Genomic DNA, 18,643 nt, shown 5'->3' on the forward strand with positions numbered 1-18,643 from the left:
CTTAGTCCATATAATACAAAGTTTAGCTCCTTAGAATTTGGGTATTCAGGTCAATTTCCTACCCTCCTTATTAAGGAGGTGGTCTATATGGTGGTTAGGCCTCTTCTTCCAAAACCATCTTTTAAAGTGAAGGAAACCTGGGTGGCTCAGTCAGTTGAGTGTCCAACTCTTGGAAGGAAGGGAGGGAGGGTGAGAGGGAAATATAGAAATATATAAAGTGAAGGAAACATGAAATATATTTTTCTGCAGTTCATGAAAAATAATTTGGGTCATCCACAATGCCAAAGAAGGATATAAGGTATCAACAGTCTTCTTGAATGTTTGCAACAATCCCCAAATCCTAAGTAAGGATTATTTCTTGGTGAGATTTTTTTCTATTTTATTAACTATGTAAGTTCTGCCCTCTTCTACATGGATTTGGCCAAAGAAACCATCTTTATATTATACCATGGGCTTTTACTAAATCTGCTTTCTGCTATTATGCTTGTTGTTACCCAAGTTTTACTGATTATTTGTTAAAATCACACCTCTCTTCAAAGATGAGTTCTTCAACTTCTGGTGGATTTACTCCTATATGAAGAGTTTCAACATAACTGAGTTACTCAAATGAGTTCAGAACATAATTTATGTCATTTTCTTATACAAATCTGAAGCCCAAACAAAAAAAGGGGCCTTCTAAGAACATTTCTCTTGCTTGGCACCACTCTACTAGACAGCATTGGTTTTCTCAAGGTTCTCTATTAATCTAATGCTTACACTTGGCATATGCATCAGAATTTGAAGGATATTTTTTGATGAGCACCCAGCATTGGTGGCAGATCTGCCTGTTTGGCCTAGTGTCTCCTTCCATTTCTTCTGTCTAGAGCCCATTGTCCCCCAGTGCCATCAGTTTCACATCTACCAACATCAGGCTGTCCCCTTCCCTGCACTACAGTGGGCCCCTGCTGCAGGAGTCAGGACTAAGTGACCTAGATAAGACTTATAACTGGCCCTGGTTCTCGGTCTACTCCAACTTCAGCTACTTGCCTGCTGGCTGCTGTTGTCTTGCCACCTTTTCTTTAGGCCAAGTCTGATGGATCAGAAGGAAGATTGCTAAATGAACTCTCACAAACTTTCTCAGGATTTGTGTATAGTGTTCTCTGCTCCCATTGACTGCCTTTTTACTACTTCCTACCTTTCTTACCTAAAAGGTGTCAAGTTTTGTTGGGAAAAATTGGCATGACAGCATTGCAGTCATAGTTCTTTCAATGATTTTTTTCTGTTTCCTTCTGTGTTTGCACTTTGTTCTGTTATTTCCAGGACCTGATCTCAGTTCCTCTCTCTTTACACTGACTTCTAGTGAAGTTTATCCTTTTATCTTCAACTCTGTGTTTTGATGATGTCTTTAATTTTTTTTTAATTTTTTATTGTTATGTTAATCACCATATGATGTCTTTAAATTTTTTATTTTCATTATTAACTTTTTATTGAAATTTGTCCTGAATTTCTAGCCACCCAGGCGCCCTTTCCTCTCAATCTTGATAGCTGTGTTGCTCGGGTAGGGCCACGGGGGTGGTTATCTCACAGCTATGAAAATTGGTGCTGCCATGGGGGCGCCTGGGTGGCTCAGTCGTTGGGCGTCTGCCTTCGGCTCAGGTCATGATCCTGGGGTCCTGGGATCGAGTCCTGCATCGGGCTCCCTGCTCAGCAGGAAGCCTGCTTCTCCCTCTCCCGCTCCCCCTGCTTGTGTTCCCTCTCTCGCTGTGTCTCTATGTCAAATAAATAAAATCTTTAAAAAGAAAAAAAAAAAAAATTGGTGCCACCAAAAATTCATTTCCAACCTCAGCTGTACTGTTAACACTATTCAGACATTCTTCTAAGTAATCCTAGTTATCCTCCTTTCTCTTAACTTCTTCACGAAACTTAAAATGTTTGTTAAGCTCCCAATCCTCCATTCTCTTATATTCAGCACATGACTGAACTTCTACTTCTCAGAGTAAACTGTAATTCCCAACGCCTCTTCCCAGCATCCATACTGACACCTGTCCTTTACCTTCTTCCTTCTTACGTGATGTGATGCTCATCTGTACGCCTTTCTTTCCTCCTCTCTCCTATGTTTTCTGTATTGGGTCTTACCCCTCGCTGTACTAAAACATTTCCCCAATCCCTTTCTTTCACCAATTGTTGACCCTTTGGTCTCTCAAATATTTCTCAAATCTGTCCCCCTCTTCCCATCCTCATTGCTACTACGTTAGTTCAGGATAGTTCATTGTTGCTTCTTGTCTAGCCTCCTAAAGCCAACCTTATAGTAGCTACCAGAGGAATTTTTCTCAAATATAAATCTCATCCTTTTACTCTCCCATTTAAAACACTATTGTCTCCCCATTGCCTGCAGAATAAAGTCTGTTCTGCTTAGCAGGTCATACACGTGCCTTCACGATCTAGAACATTCCAACTGAACAGTCTGAGTTCAAACTTCACTTCTCCCTTGATGGCTTCTCCATTACATTCTTCAGGGAATGTAATGTATTTTACACACTCCCTTATCTATACCTCTACTATATAGTGCTTTAATCACCATAATGTAATTGTTTTACCCATATGTGCTATAAATCCCCAAGGGTAGCGACTGTGTTCTGTTCTTTTTGTATCCCCAAGTGCCTAGCATATAGTATTTTTTTTAAGATTTTATTTATTTATTTGACAGAGAGGCACAGCAAGAGAAAGAACACAAGCAAGGGGAGTGAGAGAAGGAGAAGCAGGCTTCCCACGGAGCAAGGAGCCCATACAGGGCTTGATCCCAGGACCCTGGGATCATGACCTGAGCCGAAGGCAGAAGCTTAACGAGTGAGCCACCCAGGTGCCTCTGCCTAGCATATAGTATTGACACAGGTGCTTAGTAAATAGTCTTTGAATTAATAGGTTGATTAATGAAAAGATAATACAAGGCAGTATATGCCCAACAATTCAGAGGAAGGTTAAAGCTGATAGAAAATTAAACCTCAGGGTAGGCCTAAACAAAGAAGCAGTTGAGTTGGCCCTTTAAAGGACGTAGAACTCAGATAAGTAGGAAAGAAAGAAAAGGAAATTTTCAACGAAAAATTGATATAATCAAAGATACATGGGTCTATGGCGTGCCTGGATGGCTCAGTTGGTTAAGTTGGTTAAGCATCCAGCTCTTGATCTCAGCTCAGGTCTTGATCTTAGGGTCTTGAGTTTAAGCCCCAGCAAATGATAAGGTTAGAAGTAAGCTAGTGCTAGATTATAAAAGGACTTGAAAGACAGGATGAGGTTTTTGGAGTTCATCCTGTAAGCCAAGGGATCCAAACAAGTAAACCAGTGTCTACTGTAGGTGTTGAATCCATTAGCCTCTGCTACCACCAGCACCCCTAAGCCCAGCCTGAGAATTCACAGTAGGGATGGAGGCAGAACCTACAAAGACAGTCCTTTCCATTCCTTAGAGGAACTTGAACCAGTACCCACATGTGACGTCCGGATATAAGTAAGTGAGAATGATCGTGTCTTCACAAAATGGTTGGGGACTGCTGGCACTGTCATCGGAGACCTTTGAAAGTGTTTTGTTTTTTAAGCAGTGAAGCAACCTAATAAAGGCAGAATTTTAGGATTATTAATATGAAGGAAAATACAGGATTGTTTGAAGGTGGGAGATTTGGTGACAGGGAGAATAATTGAGCTATTTCAATGGTCCAGGCTGGAAAGGACAAGAATCTAAATGATGGCAGTGCAGTGGAAAAGAAGAAATGGGTATAGAAGCCACAACTGACTGGATTTCGTGAATGAGGGAAGGGGAAAAATCAAAAGTTGGAAACGCATATGCTGACTGGTTCTTATTACCCACTTTTTTTTGGTCAATGACAAATTCTTTGTTCCTGTCAGTTTAAGTGTATGTTATATATTAGGTACAATGTATTTGTAGGTATGATACTATAATATATAATATTACATTATATATCATTATATATTGGTTGTAATACATACCTGGCATTATATAAAGGTATATTGTTAAGTATAATTATTCCTTTTGTATCTCTAGAACTTCTGCATTAGCCATGTCCTGTTAATACCTCTGTTTAGAATGTCTCCCCTTCTCCATTTCTCTCACCCTTCTGCTTTTTGATAAACTATCCATCCTTCAAGATTTAGCTCAGTTATTTCCTTGATACCATTCTTGACTGCTTTATTTTGTTTTCTTTCCTTTTTGATTCCCACAATATTTGTACCTATACTGTAACAATTATTTTTATTGTTTCATAATTGTATAATTCCTCTCCAAACTTCTTGAGAAGAAAGGGTAACTCCTTCGGTATGTGTAGTGCCTAGCACAGTACCTGACCTATGGTAGGCATTCAGAGTATCGATTGAATTAACAATAATAATCCTAGAGACCATGTTCAAGGTAGTTGTTAGCACATGGACACATTACAGTGGTCTAATAACGATTATGCCTGTCTGTCTCTAATAACTTTGACATTCATTTCATTTTGCATATTGCCCTTGTTTCCTTGCCTAAAACACTGCTTTTCTTGTTAGACTTTTTTTTTTTTAAAGATTTTATTTATTTGACAGAGAGACACAGCGAGAGAGGGAACACAAGCAGGGGGAGTGGATGAGGGAGAAGCAGGCTTCCCACTGAGCAGGGAGCCCGAGGCAGGGTTCGATCTCAGGACCCTGGGATGGATCATGACCTGAGCCGAAGGCAGATGCTTAACCAACTGAGCCACCTAGGTGCCCCCGTTTTTAGACTTCTATGTAGAGAATTTCAGTTGTTTTCCATCTGCTTTAGACTCCAAAGATTTTGCTAATATGACCCAACCCTTCTAAGCAAACCATCCCAGACATGTGCCATGTTTATTCTGCTCCTGTGATTTTGAGTTCTCTGTGATTTTTAAGGTTTTTTAAAGTTCTGCTTAAAGCTCATACTGCCTCGATCCATGTTGCTCCTCCCCCTCTTTGGATCCTTAACAACAGTACTAAAGGCTGTACCACCTTGGCTCTACCACCTTGGACAAATTTCAGCTTTCTCTGGGCTAGCTTCTTCTGGAACGTGGGAAAAATTCTTCCTCACAGGGTTGCTGTGCAAATTTGGTATGATGATAGTAGGACATGTTCCCTAAATTGAGTCATTTAGAGACTGCCTTTATAATCTTTCCATTTTTATGTATCTTTGTGTTTAATATTTTTTTCTTAAATTGAATCACTGAAAGGAACTTTATCACTAAATGAAATACCAGCATGCTTACCACTCTATAAATAGAGAATAAACTAAAAATAGATATAATATAAACGGTATTAATCTTGCTAGATACTTTTGCCAAGCAGAGGCTCTTAGCCTGTTAAAAAAGAGATCAAGAGGCAGTGTGTCTTAGTGGGATACATGTTGGGAGGTTTTTTTGTTTGTTTTTTAAGATTTTATTTATTTATTTGTCAGGGGGGGCACAAGCAGGGGAAGCAGCAGAGGGAGAGGGAGAAGCAGGCTCCCCGCTGAGCAAGGAGCCCAATGCAGGACTCAGTCCCAGGACCCTGGAATCATGACCAGAGCTGAAGGCAGACGCTTAACTGACTGAGCCACCCAGGTGTCCCATAAGTGGTGTTTTTAATGATCACTGTTAGTTCCACACATTATCTTGCTGATTTGTAATTTAATTATTTCATACATACCTTTTTGTAATTTCCTAATATATTTTCCTGGATAATGAAGAGTTAACTATGTTATTAATACTTGTTCTTATACCTACATTTTATGATCAGCATAATGTAGTAGAAAATCAGAATCCAGATTCAAGCCAGTCTTTGAAATTTACTCTCATTATACCCTGGCCAAACCACTGAACCTAACTTAGCTTTAGCTTCTTTATATGTGTCCTACCTGTATCAGAGTTATCATGGGAATCAAATGAAATATGTGAAAACATTTCAAAAACTGTAAAATGTTATTAAACATGAAATCCCATTATTACTACCATTCTTTTTTAGTTTCTTAAGTTGAATTTGACTCTTCAACTAGTTTGTGAGCTTCTTAATGTCAGGAACTACCTTATTCTCATTATTTTATTTCTTACAGTATCCAACATAGCTTTATTTGTATTTAAAACTCACTCAATTTATTGCTTATTTGAATAGGAGTCATTAATAAACTTGTACTGGGAATGTAATACAGACACTCCTGGACAATTACTATTGTAATTATTTTATCAAAAAAATCCCATACCATATGTTAATGCATATTTAGTCCAAATTATCAATGTATCAAATTTCAAAATAAGATGAGTTACTTAAACTATTAATATCACGTGGTTGTACAATTTTAATCAATGTGTATATTAGTCCAAGTATTCACCCACATTACTTTTGTATTCTTCTAAGTACTGTTGTACTGCAAAATGTTTAAAGTTCTAAAAACTATCCCCAGCTACCTAAATTCTAATTTAATCATGATTTTTTGCAGCACTATAGTTTTTTTAAATTTTCTTAAGGATCATTCCATGGCTCTTCTCAATTTTCTTAATAGTTACCATTTAATGAGTATCTGCCATCTGTAATCCTCACAATAATTTCTGTGGTGTTCCTGTTGCATAGATCGTAAATTAAGGCTAAGAAATTGAAGCATTTTCGCAGTTACACGAATAGCAAATATAGAGCTAGGATCCCACCTGAGCTCTATCTGCTTCCAGATCCTGTGTTCTCTTTTCACTGTGCCTCGCATTTGCTCCAGGACAGCTGCACGGCTGTCACAGTGTGCCTCCTCCCTCACTCCATTCATCATCACCATCATCACTCTTCTCCCAGACACCCACAGCTCAGGAACTTCTAATTGCTCTTGGAGAAACCTTTGACTCGTTTCTCCCCACCCCACCCCAACCATCTCCAGTCAATCGGTGTGCTAACCTTGTGAAACCAGCCTATGACCACTACTCAGCAGCTCTGATACTTCTGACCTGATCCAAACTGCCATCCCCTTTTCTTGGACCATTGCAAAAGCCTTCTGTGTCCTGCGTCCTCACCTGCCTCCTGCAGTCTATTCTCCAGACAACAGCTAGAGTGATCATGTTAAAGCATAAATCAGAACCTTCCAATGGCTTCCTTGCTCACTCAAAGTTAAAACCCAAATTCCTCTGTGTTCCACAGGGTGCCCCACATATCCACCTCTTATCACTTTTACCCTATTCCCTTTGGTAACCTGGCCTCCTTGCTGTTCACTGAACATGCCAACCTGCACCTGCTTCAGGTTCTTTGCACTAACCATTCCCTCTGCCTGGAACGTTCTTCCTGCAGATATTTGTATGGCTAGATGCCTCACTTCAAGTTTCTGGTCAAATACCACCTTATCTGAGAGACCTTTTTTAGACTCAGTATCTAAACTAGCACACAAACCATCCCCCCACTAATCCTCTCCATTCTCTTATTCTGCTTTTTGGTCTTAGAACTCATCACTCTTGACAAATATGTTGCTCTTTGATCATGTAAGCTCTTTGATGGCAGGGATTTTGCTACTACATTTCTAGTAATTAGAATAGTATTTCACATGCAGAAGGTGCTCAAAAAATTTTATTGAGTAAATAAATGAATGAAAGAAACTATAAATTTAGAGTAACATGGACATGACCTCTGAAGACAAGCTCAAGAATTCTCCTCTGGAAGATCTCATCGCTCTCTCCACCATGGATTCCCTTCTTCACAACAGCTATTACTGTGTCTTCCTAAGATTCCTGCGGTAGACTCCTAATTGCTTCCCTGTTTCTGCTCTTCCTCCCTCCACAGTGCATTCTTCAGCAGTTAACTAAAAAGTTAATCAGACCTCTCTTACTGCTTTTAAAACCTTCCAATTGTGTCACCTCACTTTCAAAGTAAAATTTACACTCTCCCATGGTCTGCAATACTATAGCATGTATCTGCTACCTAGTTTGAGGACTTTTTTTTTAAAACCATTTTCTTCCTCATTATGCTTTAGCCACATTGTTATTTCCTAAACATGCCAAGCTTATTCCCATCTTAAGGCCTTTGCATGGCTACTTTTCTGCCCTGATCAGTCCTCTTCAAGATCCTCACATGTCTGTCTCCTTTACATCCAAGTCTCATCATAAAGGTTACCTTCTCAGAAAGGCCTTTACTGTCTACCCAATCCAAAATAGCCTGTCTATTCACTTTTCTTAATTTGGGCTTATGATAAATGTTATAAAGAAAATAATCTTGATTATTAACTTTCTTTTATTCTTTATCTCCCCATATCTGCATGAGAACAGGAAATTTGTCTTTCGCATTTATTTATTGCTCTATCCCTAGCACATAGAACAATGCTTGAGACTTCTTAATCAACTAGTTGAATCAATGAATGAAGATATATAATAGTCATTTGGGCACTTGATAAATGGCAGAACCTCAGGCTTTTCTCAGGAGATCGAGTCAATTAGGGCTAGTTATATGATGGAGGAATTTGTAGTTTAACAAATAACTCCAAAAGGGGAACCCTCCTACACTGTTGTTGGGAATGCAAGCTGGTGTAGCCACTCTGGAAAACAGTATGGAGGTTCCTCAAAAAGTTGAAAATAGAGCTACCATACGACCCAGCAATTGCACTACTGGGTATTTACCGCAAAGATACAAATGTAGGGATCTGAAGGGGTCCGTGCACCCCAATGTTTATAGCAGGAATGTCCACAATAGCCAAACTGTGGAAAGAGCCAAGATGTCCATCGACAGATGAACAGATAAATATATATATACATATACACATACATACACACAATGGAATGTTATGCAGCCATCAAAAGGAATGAAATCTTGCCATTTGCAATGGCGTGGTTGGAACTGGAGGGTATTATGCTGAGTGAAATAAGTCAATCAAAGAAAGACATGTATTATCTCACTGATATGAGGAATTCTTAATCTCGGGAAACAAACTGAGAGTTGCTGGAGTGGTGGGGGGTGGGAGGGATGGGGTGGCTGGGTGATAGACATTGGGGAGGGTATATGCTATGGTGAGTGCTGTGAATTGTGTAAGACTGTTGAATCACAGACCTGTATCTCTGAAACAATACATTATATGTTAAAAAAAAAAAAAAGATAGCAGGAAGGGAAAAATGAAAGGGGGAAATTGGATGGAGAGAGGAACCATGAGAGACAATGGACTCTGAGAAACTGAGGGTTCTAGAGGGGAGGGGCGTAGGGGGATGGGTTAGCCTAGTGATGGGTATTAAGGAGGGCACGTACTGAATGGAGCACTGGGTGTTATATGCAAACAATGAATCATGGAACACTACATCAAAAACTAATGATGTAATGTATGGTGATTAACATAACATAATAAAATTTTTAAAAAAATAACTCCAGATGATTCTTTGACTGGGCGAATTTAGAGAATACTCGTTTAATGGTAATATTGCTAAGTGAAAGGAATGAGAAAATGGGAATGATGATTCAGGGAGTTATCATTTAACCTTGGCATATTGAAATGAATGAGTTGAACGTTTCCCAGAGTGTATACAGTATGACACTAATTACATAAGATGTGTGGTGATAAATGAGTTATCTCTTCTCATCTATTTAAGAATGCCAAATATATTCTTTTGGAGATTAGTTACGCAGCCATTAGCGTATTGAAATGTCTGCGAAATTAAACATTATAGGAATTTACTTGAGTGTTAAATATATTTGCCAAGTTTATTTACCACCCCTACCCCAAATCATTTTCTCAACAAATCTCTATTAATATACTAAAGAAAATGCATGGTACAAGAAGTACAGTCCTTGGTTCACTTCTACGATAGCTTATTCTCTCCATGGTTAGCTGTCTACACAAATCACTTGCATGACTGATGGTTTGGACTAGACCCTGTCCTAGCAGAAATTATGTTTTTTGGCAGAAGTATATTCTAAGTATCCTTTAAAAAATATGTTATTAATAATAAAAATTCAGATAAGGATCTTTTGACTCTCCTTTGTTGGGTAGGCTAGAAACAAAAAACTAGTTACATTAACTTCTGTATGCATTGCTTTACATTTCCATCTTACAGCTAAATTATTTTGCCTACAATTGCCTTATGTTTTTCACCCACTTATTTATTTAAACCCAATTAATCACATGTAAATTTTTCTAGGTCTTTCCGGTCTCATTGCAATAAGTTCAAAATGTATATAAAGAAGATAGGCTTTTTCAGATTTTACCTTATTTCAGCTTGTTTTCCTTCTTGGGTTTCCCACTACAATAGGTACCCATTTAGAGAGGCAGAATCTAGTAACTGTGAATGTTAGAGTAATTGTCTTTGATTCCATTTTTAATCCGCTTTGCCTAATTCTGAGTCAAAATGGTTTCTTATGATAATGCTACTTTGGTTTTTTAAAAGTTGGAGTCCAGAAAGTTAGGAATGTGTTAAGACTGGTGATTTCAGGTATTTTGTATCCTTGTATTGAAGTATGTCTAGATAATATACACTATAATGAGCTGATTGTCCTCCTGTATATGCACTTGGTCCTGCCTACTTCTTTTTCTAGATAATTAGGCCTGTTTCCACTATTGTGTTACTTAATGAAAGTACTGATACTATCTTTAATGAAGACTAAAACCTACTACACTGAGTTTTAGATGCAAGGTACAAGCTAGCCTTTATTCGCTTCAAATTCTCTAAGAATGGTAGATGAAGTAATTAGCAAAGGAAATTCAGAAAAGGCTATTGCTATGGGCAAACTAAGGGAGATAATAAGCCTCTTCAGAAAAACTATTTAGAGGCAGTTTTGCAAACAGGTACCACCCACAATCATTTTTCTCTCTATTCTCCGAGGCACATGGCAAGAAACTAAATAAAATCTCCATTCTTTACCATTTACCCAGGATAAATGAAATATATTGAGAAAGTGCCCATTTGTAAAACTACTGTTATCATTACTGTAACAAGGAAATACTCTCAGGTCATTTTTCTGATTGTATTTACATGTGAAAAGATACATGATTCTATTTGAACTACCATTTTGACTGGTAGAGTATCATAAGCTTTTGAGTATCACCTAGTATATAACCTTTTGAGTTATAACCTGTGAGTAGCTTAGTTTATAAAGACCATCGAAGGTAAAAATAGTACGTTATTGGCAAGTTGTTTCTATTACAGGAAGTAATTTGGTTAAAATAAACATTTTGAGTAATGTTTAGGACAACTCCCAGGCTTTGGCAAACTTGGGTGTGCCCTCATCAGTGGCATAAGCAGGAAAAATGTTAAATGGGAGAGTTCAGATATGACAATAGAAAGATGCCCAAATGTATCTCAGAGCAGTGTTACCATGTTGATTACACAATTTGGAGTGCATACCCAGAAACACCCCTCAACTTAAACCCATTTACCAATTGTGATTTTTATAGGCATGGCTGATTTCATTCTCATGGGTTCTGAACCTGTTTACTCCTAGATTTGCCCTTGTTTTGGGTTTTACGTGCTTTCAGTGAAGTATTTGCAAGTTCTTGGAGGTTAGTCTTCAAATTACCAAATAAGTATTAAGTAAAGGTTGCCCTGCATTCCTTCAATTCATAAAAAATGAAAAACAAATCTAAGTTGAACTTGTAGGGAACTACACAAAGACTTATTTCTACTCATCTCAAATATAGGAGGGTGTTCAAAGGAAGAGGCCTGGCTTGACCAGAAAGTGTACGGACGGCATGTGGGCACAGTTTAGAAGGCAAGGGAGTATGTAGTATACAAGGAGGTGATTTGTAAGAAAGAAAATCATTTGTATTTCCCCATCTAAAATCATACCTATTCTGCCTGAGTTATCTGAGATGTTTTTCTAAAACTCATAGATTACCTGGAAATTCCAAATAACTTGTTTTAGGCTATTCTTCATTTTAGGACAAAAAAGTTAGAATTACAGAGTACCAAGAATCATGAAGATAGGTCCTCAAAAGACTAAGATTATCTCTCTCTTGACAATAGTGTGCTGTGTCTTTGGCCACTTATTAACAGCATTCATCTTTTGAACTATAACTATTTTTTTAAAGATTTTTTATTCGAGAGAGAGAGCAAGCGAGAGCACGAGCAAGGGGGAGGAGCAGAGGAAGAGAGAGAAGCAAACTCCCCGCTGAGCAGGGAGCCTGATGTGGGGTTCAGTCCCAGAACCCCGGGATCATAACCTGAGCCAAAGGCAGACACTTAACCAATCACCTCTCAACTATAAATACTAAGAGATTCTAAACTTTGCCCCATCCCAACATACATAAAAGGCATTCCCATTAATGACAGTGTCTTGGAATCAGAATCTTGAAAAGGGTTGTTGGTATGATTTTAGGGAAAAAAACAGATGATGCTGGTAATTTCTCCAACTTTTCCTTTGGAATCACTAGAGTAGAGCTAGATGATGACCATAGTTCTTCTGGTTCTAAAATTCTATGATTCTTTCACTACTCTTCCTTCCATGCTACCTATATACCTGCTTCTCTATAATGAAAGGGCCTAATTTATCCCCTTTGTGCATGTGTGTGTGTGTGAGAGAGAGAAAGAGATGAATCTAATACACAGATGTACAACAGAACTGTTATTCCTACTTTGTCTTACGCACAAACCCATATTGTTTATTTAAAAGGAAATAACATGAATTTAAATTTAAAAACTTGGTATCTGTTTGGTGGTATGTTGGGGAAAACATCTGAGAATATAAAAATTTATAGAGTATCTTTTTAAAAACCAAATTAAGGAAGAAAATCTAAAATTATATCTTAAAATGTTCACATAACATTGAAAACTTTAGTTGTATCCACCAGGTTTCTACCTTATTTCCTCCTTGATTAGAGTATGTAAAATATAGTATAATATGAACTGTACATCAGAAACCAGAATCTGTTTAGTATTCTGATTGGTTCTTCTTGTATGGGATGCCTAAAGTGTTAGATTTAATTAAATTATGTATAAAAAACATTTATTATAAACACCATCGAAAATATTATTTGAATTTTGTTTAAAACAGTAATTCTAAATCTTTTTTTTATCTGGGACCTCTTTGGCAGTCTGAAGTCTACAAATTCCTTTTCAGAGTAATGTTTTTATATTTAGTTAGTTAGTTAAAGATTTTATTTATTTGACAGAGAAAGAGCAGGAGCACAGCAAGGGGAGTGGGAGAGGGAGAAGCGGGCTCCCTGATGTGGGGCCTGATCCCAGGACCCCGGGATCACGACCCGAGCCGAAGGGTGACGCCTAATGACTGAGCCACCCAGGCCCCCCTTTATTTTTATTTTTATTTTTATTTTTATTTATTTGACAGAGAGAGCACAAGTAGGCAGAGAGGCAGGCAGAGGGGGAAGCAGACTCCCCGCTGAGCAGGGAGCCCGACATGGGGCTTGATCCCAGAACCCTGGGAACATGACCTGAGCCGAAGGCAGCTGCTTAATGACTGAGCCACCCAGGAGCCCCCAGAGTAATGTTTTTAAATGTGTAAAGTATTACACATGTGTATAAATACATATATATAGGATTAAAAAGAAGCCCTATTATATAAAATACAATTATCAAAATTAAGTTCGTGATCTAATAAGTGCTTTTTTTATCAATGCATTGAAGAAGACCTAGCAGCCTTTTAATTACTACCATAATTTCAAAGTAGTATTGCACCTAAATGGTATTATGAGATATATATAACAATTACAGTGTGATATGAAAAATCATATTTATTGTTGACAAAGCACAGGAACTTTTATGTAGTTTGTTGCTGACATCATTCTTGGAGAAAATACTAAACTTCAATTAGAGGTTAGTGAAAATAAAAACGCAATTTTTTTCCCATTGTTCACAGACCCCCTCGTCTAAAATTATTTTTGTTCCCCAGACACATTCAGGGAAGCCAGATGTAATCCTCAGTGTCTCAAGAGACTTAATCTTGGAGGAAACTGGAGCTCAGAGTCTTTTCCATATTTAGCCCTTAATGCTTTTCAAGCCTTTAAAAAAAGCAAGTGGTTAGTTGTTAAATGATGATTGTCAATATCTCTTGCATTAGGAACTTGGCTTATTGCCACTAATTTTATTATAGATTAGAAGAAGTAGATATTTATAAAAGCCGGTTTAGTAATTTTATCATGAAGTCGAATCAGAACATACCTGCTAGTAGTAATGAGTGCTTTACTTATGTCTTGACTTTGAGCTGCTATGGCCATATGTCCTTTGCCATTAAAGAGAAAATGTAACCCATGTGTTAAGCCCCAAATCATACTACTTTATGGAACTAGTATTGGTTAGTCAAATTTGTGTGATTATCTTTTTAATTTACTTTTTTCTCAAAATTTCATTTAAATGGAATTATACAAAATGTCCTTCTGCTTCTGGCCTGTTTCCCTTAGCATATTTTCAAGGTTCATCCATGTTGTAGCATATATCTGAACTTCATTTCCTTTTTATGGCTGAATAATATCCCATTGTATGTATATGCCACGTTATTGTTTACCCATTTATCTATTGAAGGACACTTGGGTTGTTTCCACCTTTTGGCTACTGTAAATAATGCTGCTGTGTACATTGTCATACAGGTGTCTTGTTTTGAGTCCCTGTTTTCAGTTCTTTTGAGTATATGCCTAAGAGTGGAATTGCTGGGTCATGTGGTAATTCTGTTGCTTAACTTTTCAAAAAAGCTGTGTGATTATTTTTTATAATAGTTTATTTTCTTTTATTAATGTTTTTTGAGCATTAAAAAACTTTTTTTTTTTTTTTTTGCTTATTTCCTTGGTTGACTTTTGTTGCTAATTTTTAAGAAATTATTTGTTTTGGTCATTCATTTTTTTCTTTTCTTTTCGATTGTTTGTTTTTCAGACCCGAGTCAGAACTCCATCACAGGGGAACACAGCCAGCTGTTAGGTATAGTATTACTGTGGGGATTGACTTTCTCTAAAGTCACCCTCTTCCTGCCTATACTAACAGACATTATTCCCACTTCTAATTCTGTTTTCCATCCCCTCCTTTTCTGCTTTTCACTCAGCTTTTTTTCCTGCTATTTCCATTCCCAACTTGGTAAGTTTTAGGAAACTACTTCTGCAAATGATTATTAAGTCCCAATGTAGTTACATGTAAAAGTAATTTACATAGTCTGTGTTTAAAAATAAAATCTGTGAGAATTAGAGCTTCTTTTTTCCAAGATAATTTTGTCAAGAAGATACTATAATACTCTGTAATATCTTGGGCTGTGCATCTACTTTGCCCTTATTATTATTTTTCTTGGTCTTTTAATCACCCTCATTTTTTAATTACTGAAAGTACTTCATAAACAGCATGAGCTTAAAGCAAGATGTAGAAGTTGATGTACCGGGATGCCTGGGTGGCTCAGTCGTTAAGTGTCAGCCTTCGGCTCAGGTCATAGTCCCAGCGTCCTGGGATCCAGTCCCGCATAGGGCTCCCTGCTCAGCGGGAAGCTTGCTTCTCTCTCTCCGACTCCCCCTGTGTGTGTTCCCTCTCTTGCTGTGTCTCTCTCTGTTAAATAAATAAATAAAATCTTAAGAAGAAGTTGATGTTCCAGTTCTTTATCTGTTAAATAAGTGATGGAAATAAATTTGTTTCTTCTAGGGATCACATACTTAAATTTCAGTAAGCTTGTTATTTAACAGAATTCCACAACATCTCAGAACTTATAAAATTTAAAATATAGAAATAAAACATACTCTGGGGAGGAATTCAGACAATACCAAAAGTACATGTAAAGAAAGTAAAGTCCTCTAAAGTATCTCTTCTCCCCACCATCTCACCTCAATCCCCTGAGGTACTTATTATTGACACTAATTGGGAATTCTTTTAGAAATTTTTAATTGTACATTTTCTTGTTATATGTGACTATCTTCTTTCCTTTTTCTATCCATGGGGTTATTCTCTACAGACTGCGACTTCCTTTCTTTCACTTAACATTTTATCTTAGACACATCATTTCAGTACATAAAGATTTGCCTTGTTCCTTTGTTGTAGAATAGTATTCCCTTGTTTTCCTGTGTTCTAACTTTACACAGCCAGTTCCCTATTCTTGACTGCTTATTTCCAGGTGTTTTACTGTTAAAAATTATGTTACAGTGAACATCTCATATGTATATTCTTGCATTTTCATTGCCAGTATATTTGAAGGAAAAATTCCTAACAGTAGAATTCCTTGGTCGAAGGGTATACATATCTTCAAAAAGATACATCCCTATCATAAAGAGCAGATACCAATCTTAAAATTTTTTCTTTCTTAGGGCGCCTGGGTGGCTCAGTCGGTTAAGCAGCTGCCTGCGGCTCAGGTCATAATCCTAGGGTCCTGGGATTGAGCCCCGCATGGGGCTCCCTGCTCAGCGGGGAGCCTGCTTCTCCCTCTCCCTGTGCCTGCTTCTCTGCCTACTTGCTCTCTCTCTGTATCTCTCTGTCAAATAAATAAATAAAATCTTTAAAAAAAATTTTTTTTCTTTCTCTAGTAGATGAAGATGGCATCTCTAGTTTTTACTTGTACTTCTTTAATCATGAGTGAGGTTAAGTGCTTTTAAATATATTAACAGCCATTTTGTGTGTGTCTTTTGATTTGAGGCTTATTTTTTGTTGTTGGATTTTTTGTTTTTGTTTTGTTTTTGAAGTATAATTAACCTACAGTGTGTTATATTAGTTTCAGGTGTACAGCATATTGATTGGACAATTCTGTACATTGCACGGTACTCTCACCACAATAAGTGTAGTCACTGTCACCATATAGCGTTACTACAGTATTATTGACTATATTATTTTATAGCTGGAAGTTTGTATCTGTTTTTTTTTTCTATTAAGAATTAAAAAATTCATTTATAGTTCATATGCAATGTTACATTAGTTTGAAGTGTACAACATAGTGATTCAACTTCTCCACACATTATGCTGTTAACCCCCGTTATCTCACCCACCCCACCCATCCACCTCCTCTCAGGAAACCACCAGTTTGTTCATTGTATTTAAGGGTTGTTTTGTTTGTTTCTTTTTTTTTCTTTTTTATGGGGGGGGGCCGAGGGGGAGAGAGAGAATCCTTTTTGTTTGTTTTCGTTTTTTTGGTTTGTTGTTTGTTTGTTTTTGAGAGAGCGAGAATCCTAAGCAGGCTCCACGCTGGGACATGGGGCTCAATCTCACAGCCCTGAGATCATGTCCTGAGCCGAAATCAAGCGTTGGTCGCTTAACCAACTGAGCCACCCAGGTGCCCCCTATTTTCTTTTTATATACAACATGTAAGTGAAATCATGTGATATTTGTCTTTCTTTGCCTGACTTCACTTAGCCTAATGTAGTCTAGGTCCACCCATGTTGTTGCACATGGCAAGATCGCATTCTTTTTTATGGCTGAATATTTCATTGTGCATATAATACCACATCTTTTTATCCATTCATTTGTCGATGGACACTTGGGTTGCTTCTGTAGTTTGGCTGTTGTAATAATGTTGCAATAAACACAGAGGTTCATATGTCTTTTCAAATTAATTTTCTTTGGGTAAATACCCAGTAGTAGAATCTTTTGATCATATGGTAATTCTATTTTTAATTTTTTGAGGAACCTCCATACTGTTTTCCACAGTGGTTGGTCCAATTTACATTTCCACCAACGGTGCATGAGGGCTGATTTGAGGCTTTTTTTTTGATTCGTACATTGCTGAACATTTTGCTGTTTATGTGCAAAGCAGTTGTGGAAAATGTAAGCTATCAAAAAGTAAGGAAAATAGACGAACCATGAGAGATGATGGACTCTGAAAAACAAACTGAGGGTTCTAGAGGGGAGGGGGGGAGGGGGATGGGTTAGCCTGGTGATGGGTATTGAGGAGGGCACGTTCTGCATGGAGCACTGGGTGTTATGAACAAACAATGAATCATGGAACACTGCACCAAAAACTAATGATGTAATATGTGGTGATTAACATAACAATAAAAAAATTAAAAAAAAAATAAAGATTAAAGCAGAAATAAACAATATAGAAACAAATAAAAAATGAAAAAAAAAAGTAAGGAAAATACTTGTTTGCTTATTATAGGTTCAGAGTATTAGTTGATACTCCTTTTCTGCTCTTTCTTTGTTAAGGACATAAGTTTCTGATTTTTTTTTTTAAGATTTATTTATTTGAGAGAGAGAGGGAGTGAGTGAAAGAGAGCACAAGCAGGGGGGAGAGGCAGAGTGAGAGGGAGAAGCATACTCCCCACTGAGCAGGGAGCCTGATGCGGGGCTTGATCCCAGGACCCTGAGATCATCACCTGAGCCAAAGGTAGATGCTTAACCAACTGAGTCACCCAGGTGCCCCATAAGTTTCTGATCTTAATTCTCTTTTCTTTGAGATAGTTTATGTGCTGGAACAGTAACTGATATCCTAAGCAGTCAATAAATATTTGTTAGGTAAATGGTTTGACATAAACATATAGCTAGAAATCTGATCAAAAGGGTCCTAGCCTTGTGAGATTGGGGGCTTGTCACTATTCTCTTTTTTTAGACTTTTATATTTGATAGCTTATTTAGACTGTTCAGAATTACTCTTTTCTATATAAAAATTTCATATTTGGACCAGGAGTGATTAAGATTCCATTGAAAGATTTAGGCAGACCATGAAAAGTAAATTTCTCCCCTAAACTATTAAATTGCTTCTGTCTCCGATACATGCCAACAAGTAGAGAAATTTGAAAGTAGTTTATCATCTGGCCAGGAACATGTGTGTAATGGAGGTAGGGAAG

The 18,643-nt window shown here is 37.5% G+C and overlaps 1 protein-coding gene across 3 annotated transcripts in view; it reads left to right on the forward strand.

Moving 5' to 3' along the window:
• SLC12A6 (solute carrier family 12 member 6) overlaps positions 1–18,643 on the forward strand; it is an 85,673-nt gene that overhangs the window by 27,158 nt on the left and 39,872 nt on the right. For 2 of the 3 annotated variants that reach the window (XM_028119475.2, XM_028119476.2), the window contains exon 2: positions 14,772–14,816. The exons of the other annotated variant lie outside the window; for it this stretch is intronic. In XM_028119475.2, the coding sequence (XP_027975276.1) occupies positions 14,772–14,816 (45 nt within the window). The remainder of the gene's footprint in view (positions 1–14,771; positions 14,817–18,643) is intronic. 3 annotated transcript variants of the gene reach the window in all.

This window comes from Eumetopias jubatus, unplaced genomic scaffold, assembly GCF_037043125.1.
Source record: "Eumetopias jubatus isolate StellerSeaLion01/CBP00866 unplaced genomic scaffold, mEumJub1_p1.0 scaffold_7, whole genome shotgun sequence".
Classification (NCBI taxonomy): domain Eukaryota; kingdom Metazoa; phylum Chordata; class Mammalia; order Carnivora; family Otariidae; genus Eumetopias; species Eumetopias jubatus.